The sequence below is a fragment of the Carya illinoinensis genome, chromosome 4 (genome assembly GCF_018687715.1).
Source record: "Carya illinoinensis cultivar Pawnee chromosome 4, C.illinoinensisPawnee_v1, whole genome shotgun sequence".
Lineage (NCBI taxonomy): Eukaryota > Viridiplantae > Streptophyta > Magnoliopsida > Fagales > Juglandaceae > Carya > Carya illinoinensis.
Genome location: NC_056755.1, coordinates 12,389,411 through 12,417,295, shown reverse-complemented (window position 1 = coordinate 12,417,295; position 27,885 = coordinate 12,389,411). Strand labels below are relative to the sequence as shown.

The 27,885-nt window shown below is 39.1% G+C and overlaps 1 protein-coding gene across 4 annotated transcripts; it reads left to right on the top strand.

Moving 5' to 3' along the window:
- Positions 1 to 111: 111 nt before the first annotated feature.
- Positions 112 to 27,781, top strand: LOC122307247 (probable LRR receptor-like serine/threonine-protein kinase At5g10290). 4 transcript variants are annotated; one of them, XM_043119995.1, is made up of 12 exons: positions 112 to 349; positions 1,258 to 1,400; positions 3,139 to 3,277; positions 3,475 to 3,546; positions 22,148 to 22,291; positions 22,391 to 22,462; positions 22,591 to 22,656; positions 23,721 to 23,776; positions 23,914 to 24,057; positions 25,333 to 25,674; positions 26,135 to 26,529; positions 27,131 to 27,781. In XM_043119995.1, exons 2-12 carry the CDS (start codon positions 1,334 to 1,336, stop codon positions 27,443 to 27,445), a joined length of 1,812 nt encoding a protein of 603 aa, XP_042975929.1. In that variant the 5' UTR covers positions 112 to 349; positions 1,258 to 1,333; the 3' UTR covers positions 27,446 to 27,781. The 4 variants fall into 4 exon arrangements, with proteins under 4 accessions (XP_042975929.1, XP_042975930.1, XP_042975933.1 ...); XM_043119996.1 differs by lacking the exon at positions 112 to 349 and adding an exon at positions 392 to 525; XM_043119999.1 differs by lacking the exon at positions 112 to 349 and adding an exon at positions 948 to 972.
- The last annotated feature ends 104 nt before the right edge of the window (positions 27,782 to 27,885 follow it).

Genomic DNA, 27,885 nt, shown 5'->3' with positions numbered 1-27,885 from the left:
ATTTAATTGTGAAAAACGTCGAGAGAGAGGATCCAGAAGGAGTTAAAATAGACAACAATAATGCAGCCAGCCAGCCACCCTTCACAAATGATATCAATATTGGGACTCGAATTGACGTATAAATGTGCTTAAAAGAAGGTTTTTCCTATTGAAAAATGGATGGATATTAATTCATTGTTCGTGAAAGATGCTCTCTTTGAAGGCCAGTAACAAGTCGGAACCTTCTCTTCATATTTGCTGTCACCCACCGTAGAACCTCTCCTCTCTCTCAGCAACTCATCCAGCGAACCTTAAAACTCAGTTTTTGATTTACTGATTTACCTTCTCCTGACCTGATTCCTCTCAACAGGTATTTCTTCTTCTTCCACCTTTTTTGTTCATTTCTCAGCCTTTTCAACTTTAGAGGACCTCTACGTTTCCGCTATTCATTTTTCGGAAAAAGGTCGTTCAAACCGAGGTGATTTTTAAGTACACTAGTTTTATTGGCAACCGAACCTGGAGAATTTAAGCGTTTTTGTTATTGAGGTTAGCGTTACTTAAACTTGATTTGAGTTAGTTTGAATCCTCTGGAGTCTTAATTAAATGTTTTTGAAGGTCTTGGGGGATAATTGATTTAGGTCAGAGCCAAAGAGATTTGATCATTACTCGTTGTTCATTATCTTTCTTTGCTTAGACAGGAAGTACTAATTATTTGAGGGCCCATTTTGAGTGTTTTTTGGGATGGAGGGGCTCATCAAGTCAGCATCAGAATCCTGTAGCACTGACTATGCAGTTGAAAATGGACACCGTATATTAAGTTGAATAGTTATATCATCATTACCTTTTTTAAAAGTTCTTCAAAAGTTAAATTTTTACGAAATAGCTTTCCCTTCTGGTGAGTCGTGCCAAATAACTATCGCTAATTGGAATACAAAATGAAAGAATGGATTTATGGATGCACGCAAACTTGGTATCTGATTTTAGCTGAAGAAGGTGGTTTTTGTGGCCTTGTCCTGTATGTATATCTTACTCGACACATTGACAGGCAATGATATAGGAAGAAAGACGAGTATATTAAGACTCGTTAGGAAATAGGAAGAAAGACAAGAATGTAGTCGGAGAGGGTCTGTATACCCCCCTGACTTCCAGTCTGTCAGTTTACATCTTCATCAATGCATGTTCAGGATTGTGTTATAATAAAATGTATTATGTTTTATTATATCCATCGTCCGTTACAAATCTAAAAGTTTGCTATTCAATTCTGGGATGTGTTTGCAGCGATGGCTCTCATCCATGTATCCATTGATGATTATGCATCTCATCACGTTGCTAACAGAATTTGACGCCATTGAAGATGGAACTGGTCTTCACTGTGTTGATATTGGCTTGCTTGCAGTCTTTTGTATTTTCTGATTTTCAAGGTATGATACCGTGACTTGCTTGACAATTCCTTTTTATTTTCCCAAGTCCTAACATTTAAGGCTTTCAGACAACATATAGTTATGCCAAGTATGTCTAGTTTTTTGTTTTTATCAGTTTATATGAAATGATGGAAAGGCCAAGTAAATGGTCTACCACTCTGGATCCCAACAAAAATGTTTTATTTGAAGTCCAAGGCAATGTTATGTAAATGGAAATCAAACATAAACTAGTTAAAAAACTCAAATTTAAACTGCTGCATTGTTTCTCTTTCTCGATCTTGTACATCTGGCCTTGGTTTGCTGTCTAGGCTGGGGCTTGTTGCAGTTGAGCTGTACTGATCAGTTATTTTTGTTCATAGTGCAAGTAAATGATTACTTAAGTGAAACTATGGATATGGATACAATTTTAGGTCTCTTTGGTTTAAGAAGTTGGTTATTCTTTTTCTTTAATAAATCAATTGGAAAAGGTTGTTCTCATATATGCCCAATTGTAGTATTCTTGTGGCGAGAGTACTTGATATGAGGGAATAGTGATGGAACTAGAGTGACTGGGAGGTAGCCAACATCAATCTTAGGATAAAATTGGCATGCAGTCACTAAGACTACAAGTATTACTAGACTAATATGTCCGGAAGTTTTGGACAGTTTAGATCTTTTAATTTTGTTCAGAATCCAAAATTTTTTTTGTTTGGAATCTTGTAATTGATGATAAGGTCATCATTTATTCTGCATACAAATCTAAAATCATTGACAATTAAAAGCTGAAGATTACTGAAACAATATGTATTGGTCATCCATTTGAGTTGATTTGAACCTGATCAAGAGTGTCTGTTAGATGCTGATGAGAGCTACCGCTCACAAAAAAGAAAATCCTTTTTCTGTTTTCCTGTTTGTTCACAGTTCTAGAAAGATGATTCTGAGGGTATCTATTCTCTGTTCCACGCCCAAACCATTAATAGGGGATGTTTGGAAAAAGTTTCCTTCTCATCCCATCTCATCTCATCTTATCCCATCTCATCTCATTTCCTTTCCAAATATCATTCAAACACAAACACTTTCAAACTAATCATTACAACTTTTTCAAATTAATCATTACAACTTTCCCAAACTTTCAAATAAAATACAAAAAAATATTTCAACCTTTTCAAATCTCAAAACAAAAATAATATTCTAAAATTTTTTATTCAAGTTTTCTCTCATTTCATCTTACTACTATTCACAAAATTCTCATCTCATCCCATTCTCCAAGCATCTCATAAAACTGAAGAACAGTGAATTAATTGAACCTGATTGAGTATGTCTTTTAAATGCTGCTACAATAACTACTATTTTTTTTTTTTTTTATATAAACTAACACTGTAATAAAGGCATGCATGCTTCTTTTTAATCTAATATGAAAAATCCTCGATTGAGGGTTGGTGGGGCTTATTGAGAATATCTTGTCAGTGAATCCTTTGAGTGTCTCTCTGATACATTCTCCAATTTCTGATTTTATACGTTTTCCCGAGTTTGCAATTTATTACTTATGTATTGCATGTTAAAATGTTAACTTAATTGGGTGATGAATATTCCTGTATTCTGTTTCAGGTTATGCCCTATTTGCATTGAAGAGACTCTCTGATTCATTTTCCTATATCTGATCATCTATGTTACCTGATATTTGCAAGTTATTACTGATGTATTGCATGTTAACATGTTATCTTGACTAGGTGGTGAATATTTTGGTGTTCTTTCTCAGGTGATGCCCTGTTTGCATTAAAGACTTCATTGAAAGCGTCACACGATCAACTAACTGATTGGAATCCTAGTCAAGTTAACCCTTGCACTTGGTCCAATGTTCAGTGTGATAATAATAATTCTAGTGTTGTTCAGCATGTGTAAGATACTATTTAATGTAGCTTTCCTTTTCTAATTATATTAAGCTTGGTGATGTTGTTACCAGTAAATCATAACCTTCATGACCCGTGCAAGGATATATTCTTTCCATGCATATCTCAGTAGCTTTTCCTTAGTAGGTGCTTATATGTATTGTTAACTTGCAGTACTGACAAAAAAATGTACTGTTTCTTTGCAGAACATTGTCGTCAATGGGATTTACTGGGACTTTGTCCCCAAAAATTGGAACTTTAAAATCTCTTTTGACTCTGTAAGTATGAAAAGTATTAATGTTGGCTGTGTTAGTTCGAAAATATGTATTTATTCTTTAAGCTGCAGTAGGCTTTAGCTCTATTATTGATTTTGCCTGTTTAATCCAGTGGAAAGCTGGATTTGATTGATATAAGAAGTTTATAGATCATTGTGTTGGGAAAATATGCCGAGATCCCTTTGAAAAATCTTTAACCACACAATCATTGGCTACATTATGCCAATCAATCTTAAATTTTGTAAAATTCTTGATCCTTTGTGAGCCAAATCCTGATCAGATCTGTTCTTTGTGAGCTCTCTTGCTAAAGTCTGAAATGATCCTTGTAGGTATGGTCAATAATCTAGGGGAATTGTCTGATATTTTGGGCTGCAAAGTCTCTAGCTTGCCTATGAAGTATCTTGGCCTTCCTTTGGGGGCACCTCATAAAACCAAGTCAATTTGGGATGGGATTATAGAGAAAATTGAATGTCGATTGGCTGGTTGGAAGAGGACTTATTTGTTCAAAGGTGGTAGAATCACTTTAATTAAGAGCACCTTATCTAATATCCCAACCTATTTCCTTTCTCTTTTTCCTTTGCCTGTAGGAGTGGCTAATAGAATGGATAGGATATTTCGTGCTTTCTTGTGGGGTGGTATGGAGAATGAGAAGAAACTCCATTTGCTTAAGTGGGATATGATTTGCACTCCTCTTTCATTGGGAGGTTTGGGGATTAGAAAGCTGAAAACTTTTAATAAGGCACTTTTAGGGAAATGATTGGAGGTATTATCAAGAAGGGGATACTCTTTGGAGGATTGTTATTGATGCCAAGTATGGGAGTACTTGGGATGGTTGGTGCTCCAATGAAGTGAGAGGGGCATATGGTGTGGGAGTGTGGAAATTCATTCATAATGGATGGGGGAAGTTCTCCAGAAATTTCAGATTTGAGGTGGGTAGGGGAAACTGGATCAGTTTTTGACTTGATTTATGGTGTGGGGATGAGGCCTTGACAAATGTTTTCCCCTTTCTCTTAAGAATTGCTTCGAATAAAGGTGCTTTTGTGGCTGATTGGATGGATAACACTGCTGAAGTTATTCAGTGGTCACTAAGCCTTATTAGAGACGTCCATTAATTTCAAAGGGGTGCACTAATGAAATAAAAGGGGTGTTTGGGGTGGGTTTATAGAAGTCCATTCGATTGGGATGGGGGCATTTTGTCAAAAACATTAATTTCAAAGTGGGGACTGGGTCCAATATTTTTTTCTGGCATGATGTTTGGTGTGGTGATTTAGCTCTTAAATTAGCATTGTCTAGCCTTTTCAGGATTGCTAAATACAAAGGGGCAGCTGTGGCAGATTCATACTTGTTTTCTAACAACATGCTGAATTGGAATGTGGAATTTACTACAGATTTACAGGACTGGGAAGTGAGTGAAGCTGCTGATTTCTATGTAAAACTTTATGATTCTAAGATTGATCAGACCAGGGAAGACACGATGCAGTGGATTCATGATAATAAGTTCAGTTTTTCTGTGAAATCCTATTACAAGGTGTTAAATAGTCATGGTAATATAACATAACCCTGGAAATGTATTTGGAAAGCTAGAGTGCCCAATAAAGCTGCATTTTTTTGCTGGTTGGTGGCGCTTGAGAAAGTTTTAACTATTGATAATTTGAGGGAAAGGGGTTTATATGTGATGGACTGGTGCTTCATGTGTAAAAACAATGGTGAATCTGTTAACTATCTGTTTCTTCACTGTGAAATGGCGATGGCTTTGTGGAATGAGTTATTTGCAAAGGTACGCATTGATTGAGTGATGCCTTTTCATGTGGTGGAATTTTTGGCTTGCTGGCAAGGTGCAGCGGGAAGTCGAGGCAATACAACTGAGTGGAGAATGATTCCTTTATGTTTATTATGGTGTTTATGGCTTGAGAGAAATTGGAGGTGTTTTGAGGATCGTGAATGCACAATGACGGAATTTAGGGACTTTTTCTTTAGCACTTTAAAATTTTGGGTGAACAATCTTCTGAGGGATATCAACATTTGTAAAGCTTTTACTTAGTATTGTTTTTGCTTTAGCTTGTACTTAATTGTATTCTCTTGTATACTTCCTATGTACTTGGGTATGCCTATTTATTTCGAATAAAATCTCTTATTACCTATCAAAAGAAAGCTTTATTAGGGATGTCCAGGATTGGGAAGTGGGGAACATTACTGATTTTTACAGCTTGCTTTATGCTTTAAACATAAACTCTGGAGGGGAGGACAGATTACTTTGGAATGAGTTTGGTAATAAGAAATTCTCGGTATTATTGGTCATCGGTATTATTGGTCAGTAAGCTGGTTACGGTGTTTGTTTGGTTTTAGTTTGAGTATTTTTTAGTGTAGGGAGATAATGGCGTTCCTGAAGCATTTAGAGATAGAATCCAAGGCGTTTAGAGCACTCTTAATGGAATATGCATATGCAGAAAAAGAGTCCCATTTAGCTATTACGGACCAAAATTTAGCTGCAATGGATTATGCAAAAGCCAAAAAGTTTGGCTTTTAGCTATAGTATTTGTAAAAGTAAAGTCAAATTTGGTGTGAACTGTTCAATGACCAAATGCTTAATTTATTTATTTATTGGTAACACTCTCTCTCTTCCCTCTACATTTTCTCAAAAAACTTCCGGTTTCTTTAGCTTTTACTGCAACAATCAATGTCAACAAGGGTTATTAGCATTATATTGAATTTATTCTATGGCATTTATATTGAATTTTAGATGAGTTTAATTAGACATTTGTGGTTATTAATATTAAATGACTATTAAAAATTTGATTTTTTAACCAATAATTTAATTAGAATATGATTAATAATTAACGTATAATCAGTAGAATGCTAAAATATGATAAAAATAAATATATTAAAAAATATATGAAATTAATATTATTTTATTATTATATAAAGAATAAATAGATAATCTAATGTGGGGACATGTGCGAATGGAATAGCTAAAAGTTAAATTCATCTCATATTCATTAAAAGTATCATTTAACTTTGGCTAATGCATTGAGAATGCTCTTACTCTATCAAGGGGAGGGAAGTTCTTGTTTATTACTGAAAGGAGTAGGAGGATGGTTAAGGAGATGAGTCTAGGAATCCCCACGGCACAATTGTTTGCAAAATCCTTGGAGGACTGCCTGAAGGGTGAAAAGAAGGATTTTTACTCATTAGCAAGGGAGGGCTTCAGAAGTTTCATTGCGCAACAAATGCACGAGGTCGTTACATGGCTTTGGTGGAGTACGGTGGTGGTGGCCGTAGAAGCTTCATCTTCATTCCTAAAGAGTTGGGTGGCAAGGGCTGGAGGAAAATGATGGAGGTATTGTGGGAGGCTGTTATGGAGGAAGGACAAGCCTTTCACGACAGAGGTATCGTTTCACGAAGGCCAATGGTGGAGGTGAACCACCACCCACAAAGCAGGTAGGGGTGTTAAGGCTCCACTCACCTCTAGGTTGGTAGGTGCACAGTGGAGAGGTGGAGGTGGCAGGCCTGTCGCGGGTATGGTAGAGGAAGATGTGCTCAGTATGTTGCTAGAACTGAATTTGCAACTGTCGGATTTGCAGGAGAAAGCAACGGCTTTAATACGGTGTGTTGAGGAGGGGTGTAATGGGTATACTCAGGTGGGCTTGGGCAATGCTCAGGACTTAAGGCTAGGGCTTCATCATCAAAAGGCTAGGCGAAACCCAAACCTTATGTGCCCGCTGAAGGGTTGAAAAAAATGGAATTGATTAGGGCTAAAGCCCAGCCCGTGTGGAGGGCCAGGCTGGGGGGTGAGGCAGGGACCTAGGCCGGCTAGAACCAACGAACCCAACCGGAGAAGGTGCCGGGGTGCTTGTTGGACTTGCGTGAAACCTAGAAGGCGCCGGAGAAGGACTTGAGCAGTTCTTTGATGGAGTTGGAGGCTTCAGGTGACGGTGCTGGCTTGTTGAGGTGTCGAATGCCACAGATAATGTCGATACACTTAGGAGAAGCTCTTCTACGATGGCGATGGAGATCCTGGGTGATGGAGTTGATGTAGCTGAGGAGTCCAAAGAGCTGCTGACAGTTGACCCAAAAGGGTATCTCAACGTTTTCTCACCGGTAGACATGGTTTCTTTGGCACAACCCACACAAACACTGCTGATGGATATCAGGGAGGAGGGTCAGGTGTCTTCTCCTCCGACGAGGGCCTTCGAGCAATCTCAACTTATAGAGACTTCGCTGGTGGTCAGTAGGGAGAAGATTCAGAGGTTCTCTTCTCTAGTGAGGGCTTCTGGACAACTCGAATCAGTCCAAGGGATGGGAGAAGGGGCAGCTAACTCGAAATGTATGCTTCAATTGATTCATAGGGAGGCTGAGCTGGATCCAGAGCCTTTACGCACATTAGCCCCTCTGGTCTCTCTGGAAGGTTTACCATCGGACTGGGTGATTCAGAAGGTGAAGGATCTCTAGGAGTGTATGGGGATCTCTTGTGATCGGTTTGAGGAGCATTTCAGGGCTTTGATTTTCGCCATTGAGGGACGGGCCCAATCCCCTAAATCTACTGCTAGGAATAAGAAGGAACTACTTATAAAAAAAAAAGGAATAAGAAGGAACTGAAACACCTTACTCGCTCAATCAATTATGACGGAAGGGAGGGGAGCACTAGCAAGGAAAGATCCAAGGGCAAGGTTGTTGTTCCTTGTGAAGCCTAGAATGCTTTCTTGGAATATTAGGGGTCTTAATGATCCCAATAAGTGGCTGCGGGTAAAGAATCTCTTATGTCAATGGAAGTTGGATATTGTTTGTTTGCAGGAAACAAAGTTGGAATTCATAGATCGTAGCATCATTACTAGCATTCGGGGCTGCCCATTTGTGAGATGGGTGTTTCTCTCCTCAATGGGAGCATCAGGGGGCATCATTATGTGGGACTCAAGGGTTGTTGAGTCTAGTGAGGAGTGTGTTGGAAATTACATGGCAGCGTGTTCGTTTAGAAATGTGGAGGATGGTTTTTGTTGGGCTTTTGTTGGCGTGTATGGGCCAAACATGGACTCCCATAGGAAGGTCCTTTGGGACGAGTTAGCGGGTTTGGGCAGCTGGTGGAACTTACCTTGGTGTATTGGTGGTGATTTTACTGTCACTAGATTTCCTAGTGAAAGACCGGGAGATGCTCGGCTTAGCTGGGCAATGAATGAGTTTTCTGAATTTATCTTTGATATGAATTTGATGAACTTACCACTTGCTGGTGGTGTGCACACTTGGTCTCGTCTAGATAGATTTTTGGTGTCTCCTTCTTGGGAGGCACACTACTCTGCAGTGTAGCAGAAAAGATTGGATAGAGTTTGCTCGGACCACTTTTCCATTGTTTTGGATTGTGGAGGCATTCAAGAGGGTAAACGTTATTTTAAGTTTGAAAATATATGGCTGAAAGTTGAGGGCTTTGTCGATAAAGTGAGTCGTGGTGGACTTCGTACTCTTTTGAGGGTTCACCCGGTTTTATATTTGCTGGGAAATTGAAAGCATTGAAGGGGGATTTGAAGAGGTGGAATGCCAAGTCTTCGGGCTTATTGATAATCAGAAAAGGTCTCTCTTGGAGGTTTTAAAGGCTTTGGAGGAAAGGGAAGTGAGTGCTCCTCTTTCCGAATAAGACGCTTGCAGGAAACTAGCTACAACTACAAAATCGGAGAAGGTGTTACTGATGGAGGAAATTTCATAGAGACAAAAGTCAAGAGCCCTATGGTTGAAGGAATGGGACCGTTGTATGAAATTCTTCCATCGGTTGGCTAATTCACACTGTAGGAATAATGCAATCAATATGCTTTAGGTTGAGGGATAGGTATGTTCTGATCATGAGGTTATTAAGAACCACATTGTTACTTGCTATACAAATTTACTTGCTGAAAAATTCCAGTGGCGGCCCAAATTGGATGGTATGCACTTTGAGAATATTGATCAAGCTAGTTTTGTGTGGTTGGAGAGACTGTTTGAAACAGAGGAGGTTCTTCGGGTGCTTTGTGGGATGGCCAAGGACCAAGCACTGGGGTCAGATGGGTTTTCATTGGCCTTCTTTCTTGAGGGCTGGGATGTGGTGGGGGAGGATATTATGTAGGTTTTCCAGGAGCTTTACACTTTTGGTAAATTTGAAAAAAAAGTCTTAACACGTCCTTCATTGCTCTAATCCCCAATAAAGTTGGGGCAATTGAGGTGAAATATTTTATGCCTATTAGCCTCATTAATGGGGTGTACAAGATTATCTCAAAGGTGCTTGCCAATTTGCTTGAGTTAGGTTTTGAGTAGCATTATAACAAAACCTCAAAATGATTTTGTGAAGGTGACAAATTTTGGATTCGGTGTTGGTTGCCAATGAATGTCTGGATTGTAGACTCAAGGAGGGTACACTTCGTCTTTTGTGTAAACTGGATATGGAGAAGGCCTCTGATCATGTAAATTGGGATTTCTTGTGCTACTTACTCGTGAGAAGTGGCTTCGGGGAGAGATGAATTTCATGGATTCGGCATTGTATAACTATGGTTCGCTACTCAATTTTGGTGAATGGAACACCGGAAGGATTTTTTAACAGCTTCAGGGGTTTAAGAGAAGGGGACCCTCTTTCCCCTTTATTGTTTGTGATTGTTATGGATGCATTGAGCCGCATGTTGAGTGTAGCTGTTAGTGGAGGTTTTGTTGCCGGATTTTCAGTGGGAGGGATTTCTATATCTCACTTATTATTTGCTGATGACACGCTGCTATTTTGTGAGCTGGATAGTGTTCATATGCACTATATAGCTGTTTTGCTTTGTTTTGAAGCGGTTTCAGGTTTGAAGGTAAATCTCTCGAAGTCCGAAATGGTCCCTTTGGGTGGTGTGAACAATATCCAAGGCTTGGCATCTGTCTTGGACTGCAAGATTATCTCATTGCCTTTGCAATCTTGGTCTTCCATTGAGGGCAGCATTCAAGACAAAATCTATCTGGGATGGAGTGGTAGAAAAAAATGAAAGAAGATTGGCCGGATGGAAACGTTTATATCTATCCAAGGGTGGGAGATGGACTCTCATCAAGAGCACTTTATCTAATCTCCCTAGTTATTTCTATCCTTATTTCCGATACCTACAAGTGTGGCTTCTCATATTGAGAAAACTTTCCGCAATTTTCTTTGAGGAGGAATGGGGGATGAAGCTAAAATCCATCTTGTGGGTTGGGACAAAGTTTGTTCTCCAATAAGATGTTGAGGGTTGGGGGTGCGTAATTTAAGGGTTTTTAACAAAGCACTTTTGGGGAAATGGTTGTGGAGGTATCATAGTGAAGGAGAGGATTTATGGAGGGAAGTGAAGATTCTTAGCTCGCCGGGCCCGGGGGGGGGGGGGGGGGCACTGGTGCTCTAACGAAGTTAGGGGGCACATGGAGTGGGATTGTGGAAAAACATTAGAGCTGGTTGGCGGCAACAATGTTTACTTTTGGCATGGTGTGTGGTGTGGGGACTTGGCTCTTAAGCAATTGTTTCCTATGCTTTACCAAATTGCTTGTGACAGAGAGGCTGTTGTGGCTGATTTATTGGTACGGTCTAATGGGGCTGTACATTGGAATGTGAGATTTTCAAGAGCAGCCCAAGATTGGGAGCTGGACATGTTTTTTGGTTTTTTTGATTTGTTATATGCTATTTCAATTGGCAATGAGATGAGGGATCGGCTACTGTGGATTCCAAGGGGAAATAAAAAATTCTTGATGCACTGTGTCTACTTGGCTCTCTCGGGATTTCCTAATGTCCATAGCTTTCCTTGGAAGGCTATTTGGAAGTGCAAGGTACCCCCCATAATTGTCTTTTTTGTTTGGACAGTATCTATTGGGAAGATTCTCACCTTGGATAATCTGAGGAAACGTGGTCTCATTATTTCATATGGGTGTTATGTGTGTAAGAGTGAATGGGATCAATTGATCATCTTCTATTACATTGTGTAGTGGCTTGATGTTTATGGAATAAGGTCTTTAATAGGATAGGGGTGGCATGGGTCATGCCTGGAAGTGTTAGGGACCTTACGTGCTGTTGGAAAGGTAGTCAGGGAAATGCCCATATCGTTGCTGTGTAGAGAATGATTCCTCGCTGCATTATGTGGTGCATGTGGTTGGAGCGAAACAAGAGGTGCTTTGAAGATATGGAGCATTCTGTGGCTGAATTGAAACCTGTTTTCTACAATACACTTCTTTCTTGGGCTTTAGCCATTATTTGTAACATGGATAACCTTCATACTTTGCTTGTAACTTTTACTAGTATTTAGTTGTAATCAGGCATGCTCTTTGTATACCACTAGTGTACTCGGGTTTTGTCTCTTATATCAATAAAATTTACTTTAAAACAAAAAAAAAGATATTCTCAGTTAGATCTTTGTACAAGGTCTTGGCATCACATTCTTCTACTGAATTTTTTCCTTGGAAAAATATTTGGAGATTCAAGGTGTGCCTCTTAAGGTGGCTTTCTTTGGGTAGTTGGCTTCTCACGGGAAAATTCTTACCATCAATAAGCCGAGAAAGCATGGAATCGTTGCAATGAATTGGTGCTTCATGTAAAAAAGATGTGGTGAATCAGCGGATCATCTTCTCCTTCATTAATGTGTCGAAGCCTTTGTAGGACAAGGTCTTTACTGTCAAAATGGCTTGAATACCTCAATGTGAGGATTTCTTATCATTATAAAGGCACCAAAGTGCAATATACACGGCTAGAATTAAGCCTGGATTACAGTAAATGAAATCTGTCTATGTATGGAAACTAGCCTTCTGTACAGATTCTACGTAAATAAATATATACAAGTGTCTAAAGCTAAATAAGGAAACACAGAGCATATCACGCTAACATCCCCCCTCAAATTGATGCTGGGTGGTCAAGAAGCATCAATTTGCTGACAAGAAACTGATGACGCTGTCGTGTCATGGCCTTTGTAAACACATCGGCGATCTGGAGATTAGTAGAAACATGAGGAAGTGTAATTATACGAGAGTCCAAGATTTCCCGAATGAAATGACAATCCACCTCAATATGTTTGGTACGCTCATGAAACACAGGATTGGCAGCAATCTGAATGGCACTGGTGTTGTCAGCATGGAGAGGGGTAGGAGAGGACTGAACACAACCAATTTCAGCAAGAAGACCCCGAAGCCAGAGAATCTCAGAACAAGCAGCGGACATTGCACGGTATTCAGACTCAGTAGAAGATTTGAAGACACGATCCTGTTTCTTACTCTTCCAAGAGAGTAAGGAGTCACCAAGAAACATGCACCAACCTGTAACAGATCGGCGCGTATCAGGACAACCTGCCCAATCAGCATCACTGTAAGCCACAAGACGAAGAGGAGTGCCAGTAGGAAAGAACAAGCCACGACTAGGGGAACCTCGAAGATATCGAATAATACGACGAACAGCAGCCAAGTGGAGATGGCGTGGAGCCTGCATGAACTGACTCACCTGCTGAACAACAAAGGAAATATTAGGGCGAGTAATAGTCAAATAATTTAGACTCCCCACTAACTGTCGATATAGGGTGGGGTCAGAGAGTAGATCACCCTCTTCCCGACGATACTTCGTGTTTACTTCCAGAGGAGTATCCACAGAAGAAGTATCCTGAAGACCAGCCAAAGTAATCAGATCCTGAGTGTATTTATGCTGATTCAAAAAAATGCCAGAAGGATCAGTATGGACTTCCAATCCCAAGAAGTAAGTAAGAGGACCAAGATCCTTCATATGAAAGGATGCTTGGAGATGATGCTGCAATTGGGTGATCAGAGCAGAGTCTGTCCCAGTAATAACAATATCATCAACATAAACCAGAAGAAGAACAATGCCAAGAGATGTCTTGCAGAAAAATAAAGAAGAATCATAGGCACTCTGCTTAAAAGAAAACTGAAGCAAAGTGGAGCGAAATTTATCAAACCACGCTCGGGGAGCCTGCTTCAGCCCATACAACGATCTTTTCAATTTACAGACATCCGAGGAGGAAGAGGAGGACAAACCAGCAGGAAGGGTCATGTAGATTTCTTCTTTGAGATCACCATGAAGAAAAGCATTTTTTACATCCATCTGATGAAGAGGCCAGCCTTGAGAGGCAGCAACCGAGAGAATAGTCCGAACTGTAGTCATCTTGGCAACCGGAGCAAAAGTCTCCTCATAGTCCACCCCATATTCTTGCCGATTACCAAGTGCAACCAACCGGGCCTTATACCGATCCAGAGTCCCATCAGAACGCAGCTTGATGGAATAAACCCATTTACAACCAATGGCTTTCACCTGAGCAGGACAAGGAACAACATCCCATGTATGATTATCCTGAAGAGCCTGGAGTTCCTCGGCCATCGCCGCCCTCCAACAATCATGTTTAGCTGCCTCAGAGTAACCTGACGGGATGGGAATGGAGGACAAAGTAGCATGAAGAGAGGTATGAGAGAAACCATACCGGTCGGGTGGGCGAGATACTCTGGTCGAACGGCGAGGAACTATGGTATGAGGCAGATCACCCGTAGAGGATGCATGCTGAACAGGCTCAGATGGCGGACCAGGCTCAGGAAGGGGCAAAGGAGGACGTCGTCTTTCATATACAAGTCCAGATTTGAAACGATCAGGAAAAGAAACCGGGTCATCAAAATTAGGCAAAGCATGTATCTCAGGTAAAGACTCAACAGAAGAAGGAAAGAAGGACTGATTCTCAAAGAACACAACATGACGAGAAATGCGAAATCTGTTAGAGCATGAATCAAAGCAAACATAGCCTTTGTGAGAAGCACTATAACCCATAAAAGCGCATCGAACAGATTGAGCAGATAACTTATGTCGTTCATGAGAAGGCAAATGAACAAAGCAGACACAACCAAAAGTATGCATATCAAGATAGGTAGGATGTCGATGATACAAACGAAAATAAGGACTTTCAAAATTCAAAACACTGGATGGCAATCTATTAATTAAATAAACTGCCGTAGATAAGGCTTCGACCCAGAATTGAGGGGGAACAGAGGATTGGAGTAGTAACGTACGAACGACATCCAACAAATGTCTATTTTTCCGTTCAGCAACACCATTTTGTTGAGGTGTATACGGACAAGAACGTTGAGAAACAATGCCTTTTTGATTAAGAAAATCATGAAACTCACGAGACATGTACTCACCACCCGAATCAGACCGCAAAATTTTAATGCCAGAAGAAAACTGAGTTTCAACATAAGCAGTAAATTGTTGAAAGACAGAGAAGACCTCAGATTTTGAGTGAAGAAAATAAATCCAAGTATACTTCGTATAATCATCAATGAACGTAACAAAGTATTTATAATTTGCATGAGAGATAACTGGAGAAATGCCCCACACATCACTATGAATCAAATCAAAACAACGTGCAGCAGGAGTACTATGAGAAGGAAAAGCAAGAGACTTACTTTTGCCTAATTTACATGTGGAACAATCAAAAGAGAGAGAAGAAAATTGATCTTTATTGCCCAACAAACCAGAGTTTATGATATGAGATAAAATAACGGAATTAGGATGACCCAACCGTTTGTGCCATACTTCACACTTATTGTTCACAGTGTTACAAGCAAATGAAATGACATCAGGAATGGAAAAATGTAAAGGAAATAAACGTCCAACTTTAGGCCCCCTCGCGAGTATCTTGCCCGACACTTGATCCTGCACAAGACAACCATCACGAGAAAAACGAACATCACAGTTGTTATCAACTAGTTGACCCACTGAAATAAGACTAGTAGAAAGCTGAGGAGATACAAAAACATCTCTAACAGTGGAATCCATATCCCCAATAGCATGAATAGGTAACTGACTACCGTTAGCAATCTGAATGTGTGTCGATCCAGTATAAGGCTGAATATTGCTAAGTGTATCAGAAGAACTAGTCATGTGATTAGATGCACCCGAATCAACAAGCCATGAGGGAGAAAGGGAACCGTTACCTTGCAGCCCTAAGGCTGAAAAAGCTGAAAGAATCATCTGCTGAACCTTCTCAGTAGTAATAGTAGATGAGTCATTAACAGGAGTAGAAGAAGCGGAACCCACCGTAGCCTGATAAGCATGAGCCTGGCGATTTTGGGGACGTGTAGGACAATCTTTGATAATATGTCCAGGCTTCTTACAATAGTTGCAAGATTTCCGTGCACAATTATTAGCAATATGTCCGTATTCTTTGCAACTGAAACATTGAACTGTCCGCATGTCTCGTCCCTTGCCTTTTCCGTGAGCAGCATAAGCAACAGCAGTGGGTATCATTGTGTCGTGCTGATAAGTAGCCTGGGTGGCAAGTCGCTGCTCCTCACGAAGTAATTCCCCAAAACAAATATCCAAAGACGGCACAGGAGCACGATTCATCAAATTAGAGCGAGTGACCTCAAATTCAGGACGTAACTTCATTAAAAATTGATCGCGCTTGCTTTGCTCATGAATTTTCTGCACAACAGAGAGAGACTCTTCTGGTACCGTGGCATAAATTATGTCAGTAAATTCTCCCCAAAGATTATTAAATCCAGAAAAATAATCCTGAATGGAGAGATTGCCTTGAGTGTAATTGGCAATTTCATACTCTAACTGAGACCGTCGAGCCGTATGGTCCTGATTATACACCTTTTTCAAATATTCCCACATAGATTTAGCAGTTTTATAAGGCCTCAAATTGAGAACAATGAGAGGATCAACCGATGCTAAAATCCATGTCATCACCCTAGCATCTTTGATCTGCCACTGAGCTAATTTAGGAAGCTCAGTAGGAGCCGGATTACTCCCATCAATATGATCCCATAACTCCTTTCCCATAACAAATAAACGGAATTGAAATTCCCATGCAGAATAATTTTTACCCGTAAATTTTACGGTAAAAGACTCGGAAGACATGAGACCCGTAAAAAAAATAAGCACACGCCGAATTAAAATAATACCTGACCAACCAAAAAACTGCCGACAATCCAAAAGAAATAAAGAAGCTGCCGAAAGCTCCAGAAACAACTGCTGCCGAGACCAAAAAAAATGACAAGTGCTGCTGCCGATACCCAACCCAGGAAGCCGAAATGGAAAGAGGCAGCAGAAAAACACAAACCAGCAACGGAAAGGGCAACAGAAAGTGCCGACTAGAAGCCTGGAACCAGAGCCACGCAAAAGACTGCTGAAAGCCACAGGAAAACCCGTAACCCACAACCAGACTGCACCGAAAATCACACAGAGAGGACCGAAACACCAGAACACACGGAACCCACAACCAGACTGCACCGAAAATCACACAGAGAGGTCTGAATCACCAGTCCAGCACCGAAAGACAGCACAGAGGCCGCCGAGAACACAAAAAAAAAAAGACCCGAAGGAAAAAAAAAAAACGTAAGACTAGTAACCTGCTCTTGATACCATGTCAAAATGGCTTGAATACCTCAATGTGAGGATTTCTTATCATTATAAAGGCACCAAAGTGCAATATACACGGCTAGAATTAAGCTTGGATTACAGTAAATGAAATCTGTCTATGTATGGAAACTAGCCTTTTGTACAGATTCTACGTAAATAAATATATACAAGTGTCTAAAGCTAAATAAGGAAACACAGAGCATATCACGCTAACATTTACTAAGGTGAGAATTGCTTGGGTGATGCCCAAAAGGGTGGTGAACCTTTTGGCTTGTTGGAGAGGGATTCTAAGAAATCATCAAATAGCAACCGTTTGGAAGATGGTACCTCTTTGTCTTATGTGGTGTATTTGGAATGAGAGGAATGAGCATTGTTTTGAGAATGGAGAACAATCGGTGGAAGGGATTAAAGCTTTCTTTTTTCATACTTTGCTGCTTTGGGCTTCGGTTATTGTATTGGATGGGAATAGTCTTAATGACTTCTGTACTGTTTTCCAGGGTTAGCTTTTAATTAGGTGTCTTTCTCTTGTACACTTCCTGTGTATTTGGGCAATACCTAATTACTTGTTTTAATAAACTTCTTACTTATAAAAAAAAAAAATTTGTACAATTCTTTCTGATAAATTAAATAAGAATAGCCATAAAGGTAGCATAAATGATCTTCAGACTTTGAGAATGGTGTGGGAACATCTCCGTTCAATATTCAACTGGCTGAATACCTTGTATGTGGTTAGTGTAGTGAACCTTCTTAGAAGCTCCTAGGATTTCATATTGGGATGTTGCCACTCATACATTCGCCACTCCAAGCCTTGGAATGTCCTCCATCAGATAAAAGGTCTACTGCACATTGCTACTCTTTTTGGAGGAAACTTGGCCATATGGAAAAATAAGAAACACAAAGTGATAACCAATGCGGTATTTCATAAGAGAACCAAGCATTGATGGAGATTGTCAATGTTATCTTTTTGTTGACAAAATGTCAATGCTCGTGGCCTTCAATTGGCAACATATATGTTTGAATTCTTGCCTGTTAGAGATTGTCAATGATATCTATATATGGTAGTAAATATTTATGGCTGTAAATAGCAGTAGTTATATATATGTGTGTAGGCGCTAGTATTATTTCCTTTCCTGTTTTGCTTTATTCTTTCCTATTTTACAGATGATTTGTAGACTGTAATTAAGGCTCAGTTTATATAATATATGGGAAAACTCTCATTTTGGGGGAATTCAAGCAAACTTGACATGGTATCAGAGCTAACTTTTCTGGGCTAAGTTTTCATTATTGTCGGCATCGAATATCTCTGGGTTAGTGTTCCTAAAGTTTTCACTTTTCGATACACTCTGTTCTTGGCTATTTCTAGTATTTCAGCACTTTCTGTCCTTAGGCCAAAAGTCTTTGGCTGTATCGGTGATTTCTGTTGTGGGTCAGTGGCCATTGGGGTTATCGGCACCCTCTGTTTTTCAGAGAGGTGTTCTTTGGCTGTTTCGCTGCACTCAGTTCGTAGGCTAGTGTTATCTGGCATTTTGGTGCACTCTATTTTTACAGGCAAGTGTTTCTTGGTAGTCGGTGCATTTATCTCTCGAGTTAGTATATTCTGGTTGGCCGACAGTTCCTATTTTTTTTGGGTGGAAAATTTTTTCTGGTTCTAATCCCGGTGTTGTCTATCGGCAACTAATTTTTTTAACTCATTTTGATTTTGTGGTAATCATGTCGGGTGAAAGTTCAATCATTCCCTTAAATGGGAAGAATTAAAGCTGGGAATTCCAGTTTTGAATGTTTGTGAAAGGAAAGGAATTATGGGGTCACTTGGATGGGTCTTCTGTGGCCCCTACTGATCTAAAAGAATTTAGTTCTTGGTCTAGCAAAGATGCCAAGATTGTTTCATGGCTATTAAGTTCCGTTGAACCACATATGGTCAACAATCTTCGATCATTTACTATTGCTAAGGAGATGTGGGACGATTTTAGGCGTGTATATTATCAAGACAATACTGCAAATTTCAAGTTGAGTTAGAGATTTCCACCTATAGACAAGGTAATCTCTCTATTGAACAGCTCTATGCTAGATTCCTAAATTTATGGAGTGAGTATTCTGGGATAGTATATTCTAAAGTTCCTAAGGCAGCCCTAGAAGCATTCCAAGTTGTTCATGCTGAGAGTCAAAGAGATCAATTCTTGATGAAACTAAGGTTGTGTTTGGCCACAAGGAATTTTCATCTTAAACATAAAATTCTCATCTCATCATTACAACTTTCTCAAATCCCCATACAAAATATAATAAACAATTTAACTTTTTCTTAACTTTTTCAAATCCCAATACAATAATAATATTAAAATATAATATTTTAATATTTAATCTTAAAACTCAAAATTCTCATCTGAGAATTCTTGGTGGCCAAGCAGAACCTAAGACTTGAGTTTGGGACTGCACGAGCTGGTTTGATAAACTGTAATCCTGTTCCTTCCTTGGATGTGTGCTTGGGGGAATTATTGAGAGAAGAGCAGCGTCTTGCCACTCAACATGGACTCACTCAAGAAACTGTGACAACTGAGATGGTTAATGTGGCATATACTGCTCAAGGGAAAGGAATATCCAAGACACAGATATAGTGCTTTAGTTGCAAGGAATTTGGGCATATTGCAAAGCATTGCAGCAGAAAGTGCTGCAATTATTGCAAAAAGGAGGGCCATATTATTAAAGACTGTCGCATGTGGCCTTAGAATCGATAGGGCCAAGGATTTGACATTGCTGCCCATGCTAATTTAGCTGCTGTCCCCTTTGTTTCTGCTCCGGGGGCAGCCACCTACAGCTGGCTCTTACACCTGAGATGGTCCAACATATGAGTGTTTTCGCTTTTTCTGCACTGGGTCTTCAAGTTAAGGGAAATTTCCTCACCTCTCCTTGGTTGGTTGACTTTGTTGCTTCCAATCATATGACTGGAAATGCCGATGCTTTACATGATGTTCGTCAATATGAGGGTGACCAACACATTCAAATAACCAATGGTAATACTCTTCCTACCACTGCAATTGGAACTCTAGGTCTTTGAATTTGTGTCACCAGAATTATCTACGAATTTAATTTATGTTTGATAGCTTGTAGATAATAATTGTGAGATTCATTTTGATCGTAATGGTTATTGTGTGTAGGATCAAGTGTCAGGGAATGTGATTGCAAAGGGGCCTAAAGTGGGACATCTATTTTCTCTTTAGTTTTCCATTTCTAGTTTTGATTTCGTTGCTTGTATTGCTGCTACTAGTAATAGTGATGTTTGGCATAAAAAATTGGGACATCCCAATTTTTCTGTTTTGAATCATCTTGTGAAACAAGGTTATTTGGGGAATAAAAATTCTGTTTCTATTGTGTCTTCTAATTGTACATGGTGCCCATCAGGCTACTCTGGATACAACTTCTGTGCCCAAGTCTTATTCTCAGGCTGCTACTCAATCTTGTTGGCGGCAAGCTATGCAAGATGAACTTCAGGCTCTTTAGGATAACCACACTTGGGAAATTGTCCCATGTTCTAATGGCGCATTGGCTGCAAATGGGTGTACACTATTAAACTCAGACCTGATGGTACTATTGACATATATAAGGCCCGTTTAGTGGCTCTTGGAAATTGTCTGGAGTATGGCCTTGATTATGAGGAGACCTTTGTACCTGTTGCCAAGATGACTACTGTATGTACTCTTCTCGCCATTGCTGCTTCCAAAGGCTGGTCTCTTAGATAGATGGATGTGAAAAATGCATTCTTACATGGGGGATTTGAAGGAAGAAATCTATATGTTTCCTCCTCTTGGTATGTTCAGTTCATCCTCCACTGAGATTTGTCGGTTGAAAAGGTCTTTGTATGGCTTAAAGCAAGCACCGCGTGCATGGTTTGAGAAGTTTCGTACCACTCTTCCTGATTTTCATTTTAGTCAGACCTGGTTTGATTCTTCTCTTTTTATTTAGAGAACTACCATTGGACTTATTGTTCTTTTAATATATGTCGATAATATAGTTATCACAGGTTCTGATTCTCACCTGATTGAGCGACTATAGTAGCATCTCAAAACTACCTTTCATATGAAAGACCTTGGCTCACTTCAGTATTTTCTTGGTCTCGAGGTACATTCTTGTTCCATATGCTTTTGCATCAGCACAAGTATACCCAAGAGATTCTCATCTTGGCTAGGCTTCAATCTGGAAACTTAGTACTTACACCTTTGGAGGTCAATTTAAAGCTTTTTCGGGATGAGGGTGACCTATTATTTGATCCCTCTCTGTATCGGCGGTTAGTAGGGAGTTTAAATTACTTGACTATTACCCGACCTGTCCAGCAAGTCAGTCAGTTTATGCAGGCTCCTTGTCAATCTCATCTTGTAGTAGTACGATGGATCATTCGTTATCTCAAAGGTACATTTGGTAGAGGTTTATTCTTTTCTACTGAGAATTCCTTACAATTAACAAGTTACAACGATGCTGATTGGGCTGGTTGTGTGGATACTTGTTGTTCCATTACTGGTTGATGTATTTTTCTTGGTAATGCTCTCATTTCTTGGAAAAGTAAGAAGCAGGATTGCGTATCCAAATCTTCTACCGAATCTGAGTATCGTGCTATGTCATCAGCATGTTCTGAGATTGTGTGGCTTTGGGGTTTACTGAATGAACTTGGTGTTCTGCAACTTACTCCTACCCCTCTTCATGCAGATAACACTAGTGCTATTCAGATTGCGGCCAATCCTGTGTTCCATGAGCGCACCAAGCACATTGAAGTAGATTGCCATTCCAAACGTGAGGCATTTGATCATCATGTGATTATACTTCCTCACATTTCCACCCAACACCAAATTGCTGATGTCTTTACCAAGGCTATGTCTAGCCACCGTCATCAATTCATAATTGACAAATTAATGCTTCTTGATCTACCAGCATCAATTTGAGGGGGAATGTCAATGATATCTATATATGGCAATAAATATTTATGGCTGTAAATAGCAGTAGTTGTATATGTGTATAGGCACTAGTATTATTTCCTTTCCTGTATTGCTTTATTCTTTCCTATTTTACAGATGATTTGTAGACTGTAATTAAGGCCCAGTTTATATAATATATGGGAAAACTCTCATTTTGGGGGTATTCAAGCAAACTTGACTGAGATTTCAGTTGGGGGTTCCTGGGTGATCGTATTCCCCATTCATTGAAATATGTCTAAGCAATATGCTTTTATGTGCGACGCTAATGTGTATCTGTTTCATTATCATGCAGTGCACTGCCAGGAAATGGCATTACTGGTGTCATACCCAAGGAGCTTGGAAATCTGGCAAGTTTGGGAAGTTTGGATTTGTCAAATAATAATTTAACTGGTGAAATACCATCTTCCCTTGGTAATCTTAAAATGCTTCAGTTCTTGTAAGTGACTCCTGCACTGTCAGTTTCCAAGATATTGATGAGTGTATGCATCTTCATAATCTCTTCTTAACAGTGCGATTTTCTTCATTGTGAAAGCAGGACTTTGAGTCAAAACAATCTCACTGGAACTATTCCCGATTCACTTTCAAGTCTTCAAAAATTAATCAATCTGTATGTGATATCCTAAACTTTGCAGAGATGATATGAAAAGTTTGATTTATATTCAGAAGTTTAATTTACCTATCTGCTATGTGGTTCTTTCATTATTTAATATGGTACGGTTGAAACTCTTTTTGCAGTCAGCTTGATTCAAATGATCTCAGTGGTCAGATTCCCAATCGGTTATTCAAAGTTCAAAAGTACAAGTATGAACAACATTAATTACTATTGTGTATCTGAAGTACCATTGAGGAATATATTGCTAGGATTTGGATCCTCATGTCCATCTGTTTCAGTGTGAGTCGTGCTAGGAAAAATTCTGCTGTACTTAATTAAATCTTATGGCCGCAACCTCACAGCACCATACTGAAATTCTTCTTTGCTAAGTAGGGGAGATATTTTCACTTATATTGGCCCAATTTGTATGGGTAGGACGAATCCCATTCATTTACATATCATCAGTCTCATATGGTGATGACGAGCATCCAACAAACAGTGCAGAATTTCTTTTAGCATCCATTGCAAGATACCAATAATGCTCCACTCTGCTCTTTCCATTTGAAGCCCTTGATCTACTAGTAGTTGATAAGCGTTTAAACAGACACCAGTTCTATTTCCCTCAATGTACTGCTCTTAAATGAACTTCACTGCTCCATGGTCAATGGTGAGAAACAATACCTTTTTTGGTTAGTAAGAAAAGACACTCAAGAAAGTGGAAGATTATTGGATTTTCTCACATGCATCAGTGTCAATTATGCATAAATTTCTAAGGCTGCTATTCGAGAGACTGCTGTTTCCATCAGGAGAGATGATCCAGTATGATCTCAACTCCATTCACCTTGCTATCTGTTGTTAAGTTTGAGTGAGAATTGTGACGAATTTTATAGGAACGAGAAGTTTAGGCCCTTCCACTCCTGGGTTAAAATTGTGAAGAATTTACACATCTAAGGGCATTTATTTTCATCTAGTTATCCTTCTAGGGATGTGGAAGCTGAAGGTATCTTTGTACTTGGGTTCTCTGGATGTTATCCCCTTTCTGTGCCTGATACTGACCAACAAAAAAAGTTGTGTGTGTGTGTCTATATATATATTTATTATATGTGAAGTGTCTTTTGATATCAACAATAAGATTGTTCTTAGAATATGTTAGATGTTTTATCATCATCATGACATCTTCTATATTACTGTTGTCATTATTTCTATTATTTGTGCTACTAAAAAGAATGCTATTATTGCTCCTCTTTATTGTTAACAAAACTCCTTGTTTCAGCTTTTCAGGAAACAGGTTTAAATGTGGGATTTGTGCATCTGAAAGTGGAGATTCAGGTTAATTGGATCAGATTCATAATATTGAGAAATTTTTCTGGAGTAAAATGGTGTAGTTCTTTTTTTTCTCTATAAGTGTAACGGTGTTTTAATCTTTTGTTTTACTAGCTTAATGGCAGTTCTTTCCCTCTGGACAGGTGGTTCGCAAAAACTGAATATTGGAATTATACTTGGGATTGTGGCAGGATGTGCTGTAATTCTTCTTCTTGGTGGCTTTCTGTTTATTCTGTATAAGAGTAGACACAGAGGCTACAAGCGTGAAGTTTTTGTGGATGTTGCAGGTTGTTGTCCTTTTACTTATGGAACTGCTAAAGTGGTTGGTGATTTTCTCAATTAAATTGTGCGTGGTAATTACCTATCCAAAAAAAAAAAAAAAAAACAAATTGAATGGTGATTGTTCTCATCATGGTTTACGTAGGATGACAGAAATAATACTTCAGCTTATTTTTTTAGGTGACATCTGCAATGTGAAACCATATGTGAAGCCTTCTAAACTTCAACATATGAGTGCGGAATTCTTAGAACTCACTTGAAATTAGCCAAGTTTTTAATTAGCTTTAGGATATTTTACTTCTTCAGTAAAAATGATCATTCAACTTACTGATCAAAAAAATTATCATTCAACTAGGTTAATTAGTGTTAACTGCCCTAGAATTGGGTAAATTTTATTAGTGCTGAATGAAAGTTTGAAAAAGAAAACCGATATAGCATGTAGCAGAATTATTTGTATGTGTTGATTTACTGATTTCTCTTTGAGCAATTCCTTCTTATGGATATTTAAATTACTGTGGCAGATTTTTATGGCCTGAGTTTTCATGATTCTCGTGTCGTTTTCTATTTTTAATTAGGCGTCCCTCTTGTATACTTCTTGCGTACTTGGGCTACACTTTTTTTTAAAGCACATTGTGTGTATTGTTGCATTTTCTTGTGAAAACAGTTGGTATATAGAGGTAGACATTACATCCTGTAGTACTCCTATTTTATTTATCTTTGGGCATAATATGTAACCTGGCTGTTCTGTGGCAGGAAACTGGATTCCACCAGCCAACTCTATTATAAAGTGACTACCGGATAAAAAAACCCTGTATGATCCAGGCACACTCACAGTGTTTGTGTGTGTCTAAGATCATGATCTTAATCCTATTTGAAATCTGTTATTTAGCTGGATTTGTTAAGCAATCCTGAATTTATTCGACATTGTATGATTACTTTCTTCTGCCTGGAAACATATCAAATTTCACATAGAAGATGCTTCAATGATCTGTCTATCTCAATACCATAATGCATTAGTTATATAATTAAACTGATCTTTTTTCCTCAATACCATAGGGCGTTATGTTGTATGATATACACAAGCTCTTCTGATTATGAGCCTACTTGAATTTATTGTTTTTCTGGTAGAATTTATCTGGTTACCTGACATGATTACTTGATAGTTCTTGGGTACTTTTTCTCAAATTGATAGAATCGGTATTTGATCTAAACTAAACTTTAACAGGGAAATTTGCTTTCAAAACATCTGCTTTAATATTTTAACATGCATGATCACTGCTCAGGTGAAGTTGATCGAAGAATTGCATTTGGTCAATTGAAAAGATTTTCGTGGAGGGAATTACAGCTCGCTACAGAGAGCTTCAGTGAGAAAAATGTTTTAGGGCAGGGAGGTTTTGGAAAAGTTTATAAAGGGGTGCTTGCTGATAATACAAAAGTTGCTGTGAAACGGTTAACTGACTATGAGAGTCCTGGAGGAGATCAAGCTTTTCAACGGGAAGTTGAGATGATAAGTGTAGCTGTTCACAGGAATCTTTTACGGCTGATTGGATTTTGCACAACTACTACAGAACGCCTCTTAGTCTATCCCTATATGCAGAACTTAAGTGTTGCCTATCGTCTAAGAGGTATCAGTTCTTTGAGTTATGTATGTGAATAAGAGCTGTTGATAGTTGAATGCCAATGCACAGAGAATGACACATGCCAACACACATACACACACTGATGTGTTGAACAGATTCTGAACTTGGTTCTTGTGTGCGTCTCTGATGGTTAAACATCACCACCAGTAGGCTGGCATGCTTTGAGTGTCTGGACACCATGCAGGCTTGAGGTGGTGTACAGAAAACTTGAGCCAGCCAGTGGGAATTGTGTATCTTACATCCCCCACTCTCTCCTTACACTTGCTCTGGGGTTACACTTGTTCTCCATTAACCGATAGGATATGTAACTTATTAGACCATATTCACTTTTGAAATTTCAGTCTACTACTGTTTTTTTTTTTTTTTAAATAATTGAAAATCAAGTCTATTATTGATTCTGGGAGCCTTCCTGATAGTATTGTACTGATGTTGAGCACTGGTGCAGACATTAAACCTGGGGAGCCTGTTTTAGATTGGCCTACAAGAAAACGTGTTGCTTTAGGGACAGCTCGGGGACTAGAGTACCTTCATGAACATTGCAATCCTAAAATTATTCATCGGGATGTTAAGGCTGCAAATGTGTTGCTAGATGAAGATTTTGAAGCAGTTGTTGGTGATTTTGGCTTGGCAAAATTGGTTGATGTTAGAAAAACTAATGTGACAACTCAAGTTCGTGGAACAATGGGCCACATAGCGCCTGAATACTTGTCCACTGGGAAGTCCTCAGAAAGAACTGATGTTTTTGGTTACGGAATCATGCTTCTAGAACTAGTGACAGGCCAAAGGGCGATTGACTTTTCACGTTTGGAGGAAGAAGATGATGTTTTATTGCTGGACCATGTAAGACAACCTTGTTATGTAGGTCCTGGTTTTACATGCATGTTTGTCATTCTCTCTTACTTGCATCACGTAACTGTATAGTACTATAGATAGCTGATTTTATTTTGGGTATAACCATTACTTGCACGAGTGCAATCTATATACAGCTGGAGTAGATTGCACTCATGCAAGTAATTCTCTGGTTTCTCATAGAGACCTGCAAAAATCATTTGTACCATCACTTTCATCAAGGATGCTACATCTTCTTTATCTCAGTGCATATACTTCTACGCTTAAATGTTTAATTTGCAGTTAAAGACATCACATTCACTTTGTTGTGTATGTAGTTCACAATTAAGTTGGTGTTTTCCTGTATATGAACATTAAGAAGAAATGCTTCCTTCTTATTGTCATACTAATGAATATTTCCTTATTGCGGAATTACGTGCTTACTCTAGCCAGGAGTTGAGTTGATTACTGTCAACAAGTAATTTTCTGCATCAGAGGGAGAAGAGACTCGATGCTCGGACATGACAATACATGTTTAGCTGTTGCCCATCCTTTTTATCTGGGTGAATAACTTCTACTAATTAATAGATTTTGTATTTATCCTCTTGTGAAGGTCAAGAAGCTGGAGAGGGAGAAGAGACTTGATGCCATTGTAGATCCCAACTTAAGTAAGAATTACGACATTCAAGAGGTGGAAATGATGATTCAAGTTGCATTGCTTTGTACCCAATCATCACCAGAGGAACGCCCTGCAATGTCAGAGGTGGTGCGGATGCTGGAAGGAGAGGGGTTGGCTGAGAGGTGGGAAGAATGGCAGCATATTGAGGTTACTCGCAGGCAAGAGTATGAGAGACTACAAAGAAGATTTGACTGGGGAGAAGATTCTGTTTATAACCAAGATGCTATTGAGTTGTCTGGTGGAAGATGAGGCATCGGATAAGTCTGGGCCCATTCTTACTTAGATGATAGATATGTGAAATATCCATTTTGTTAGGTTAGCTTAACGATTTGTTTGATATGCTTAATTTTATACCCAACTGAAAGAATAATGGCCTTGTAATCCAATCTTTGATGTGTTGCTGGGTATGGTTCAAGCTTCTTTTTTCCTTGTTCTTTTCATATGTATTTTGTAGTTTTCTTGTGTGTTCGTTTGGTCTGTTTTCAAACTCATGTGGATACAAGACCTTGCATTTTGTAGTATGAAAATTTTCTCCATATTGGATATTTGAATGTGTTGTGAAGAATATAATAATCTTTTCCCTCACCTGCCAGTGTTTCACCATTTGCTCCGTCCGTTTTGCTCGTTGCTTGGTTTTGTTCCGGCTGAACAAAACCAAGCACTATACATATAATCGTACGTGTCGATTT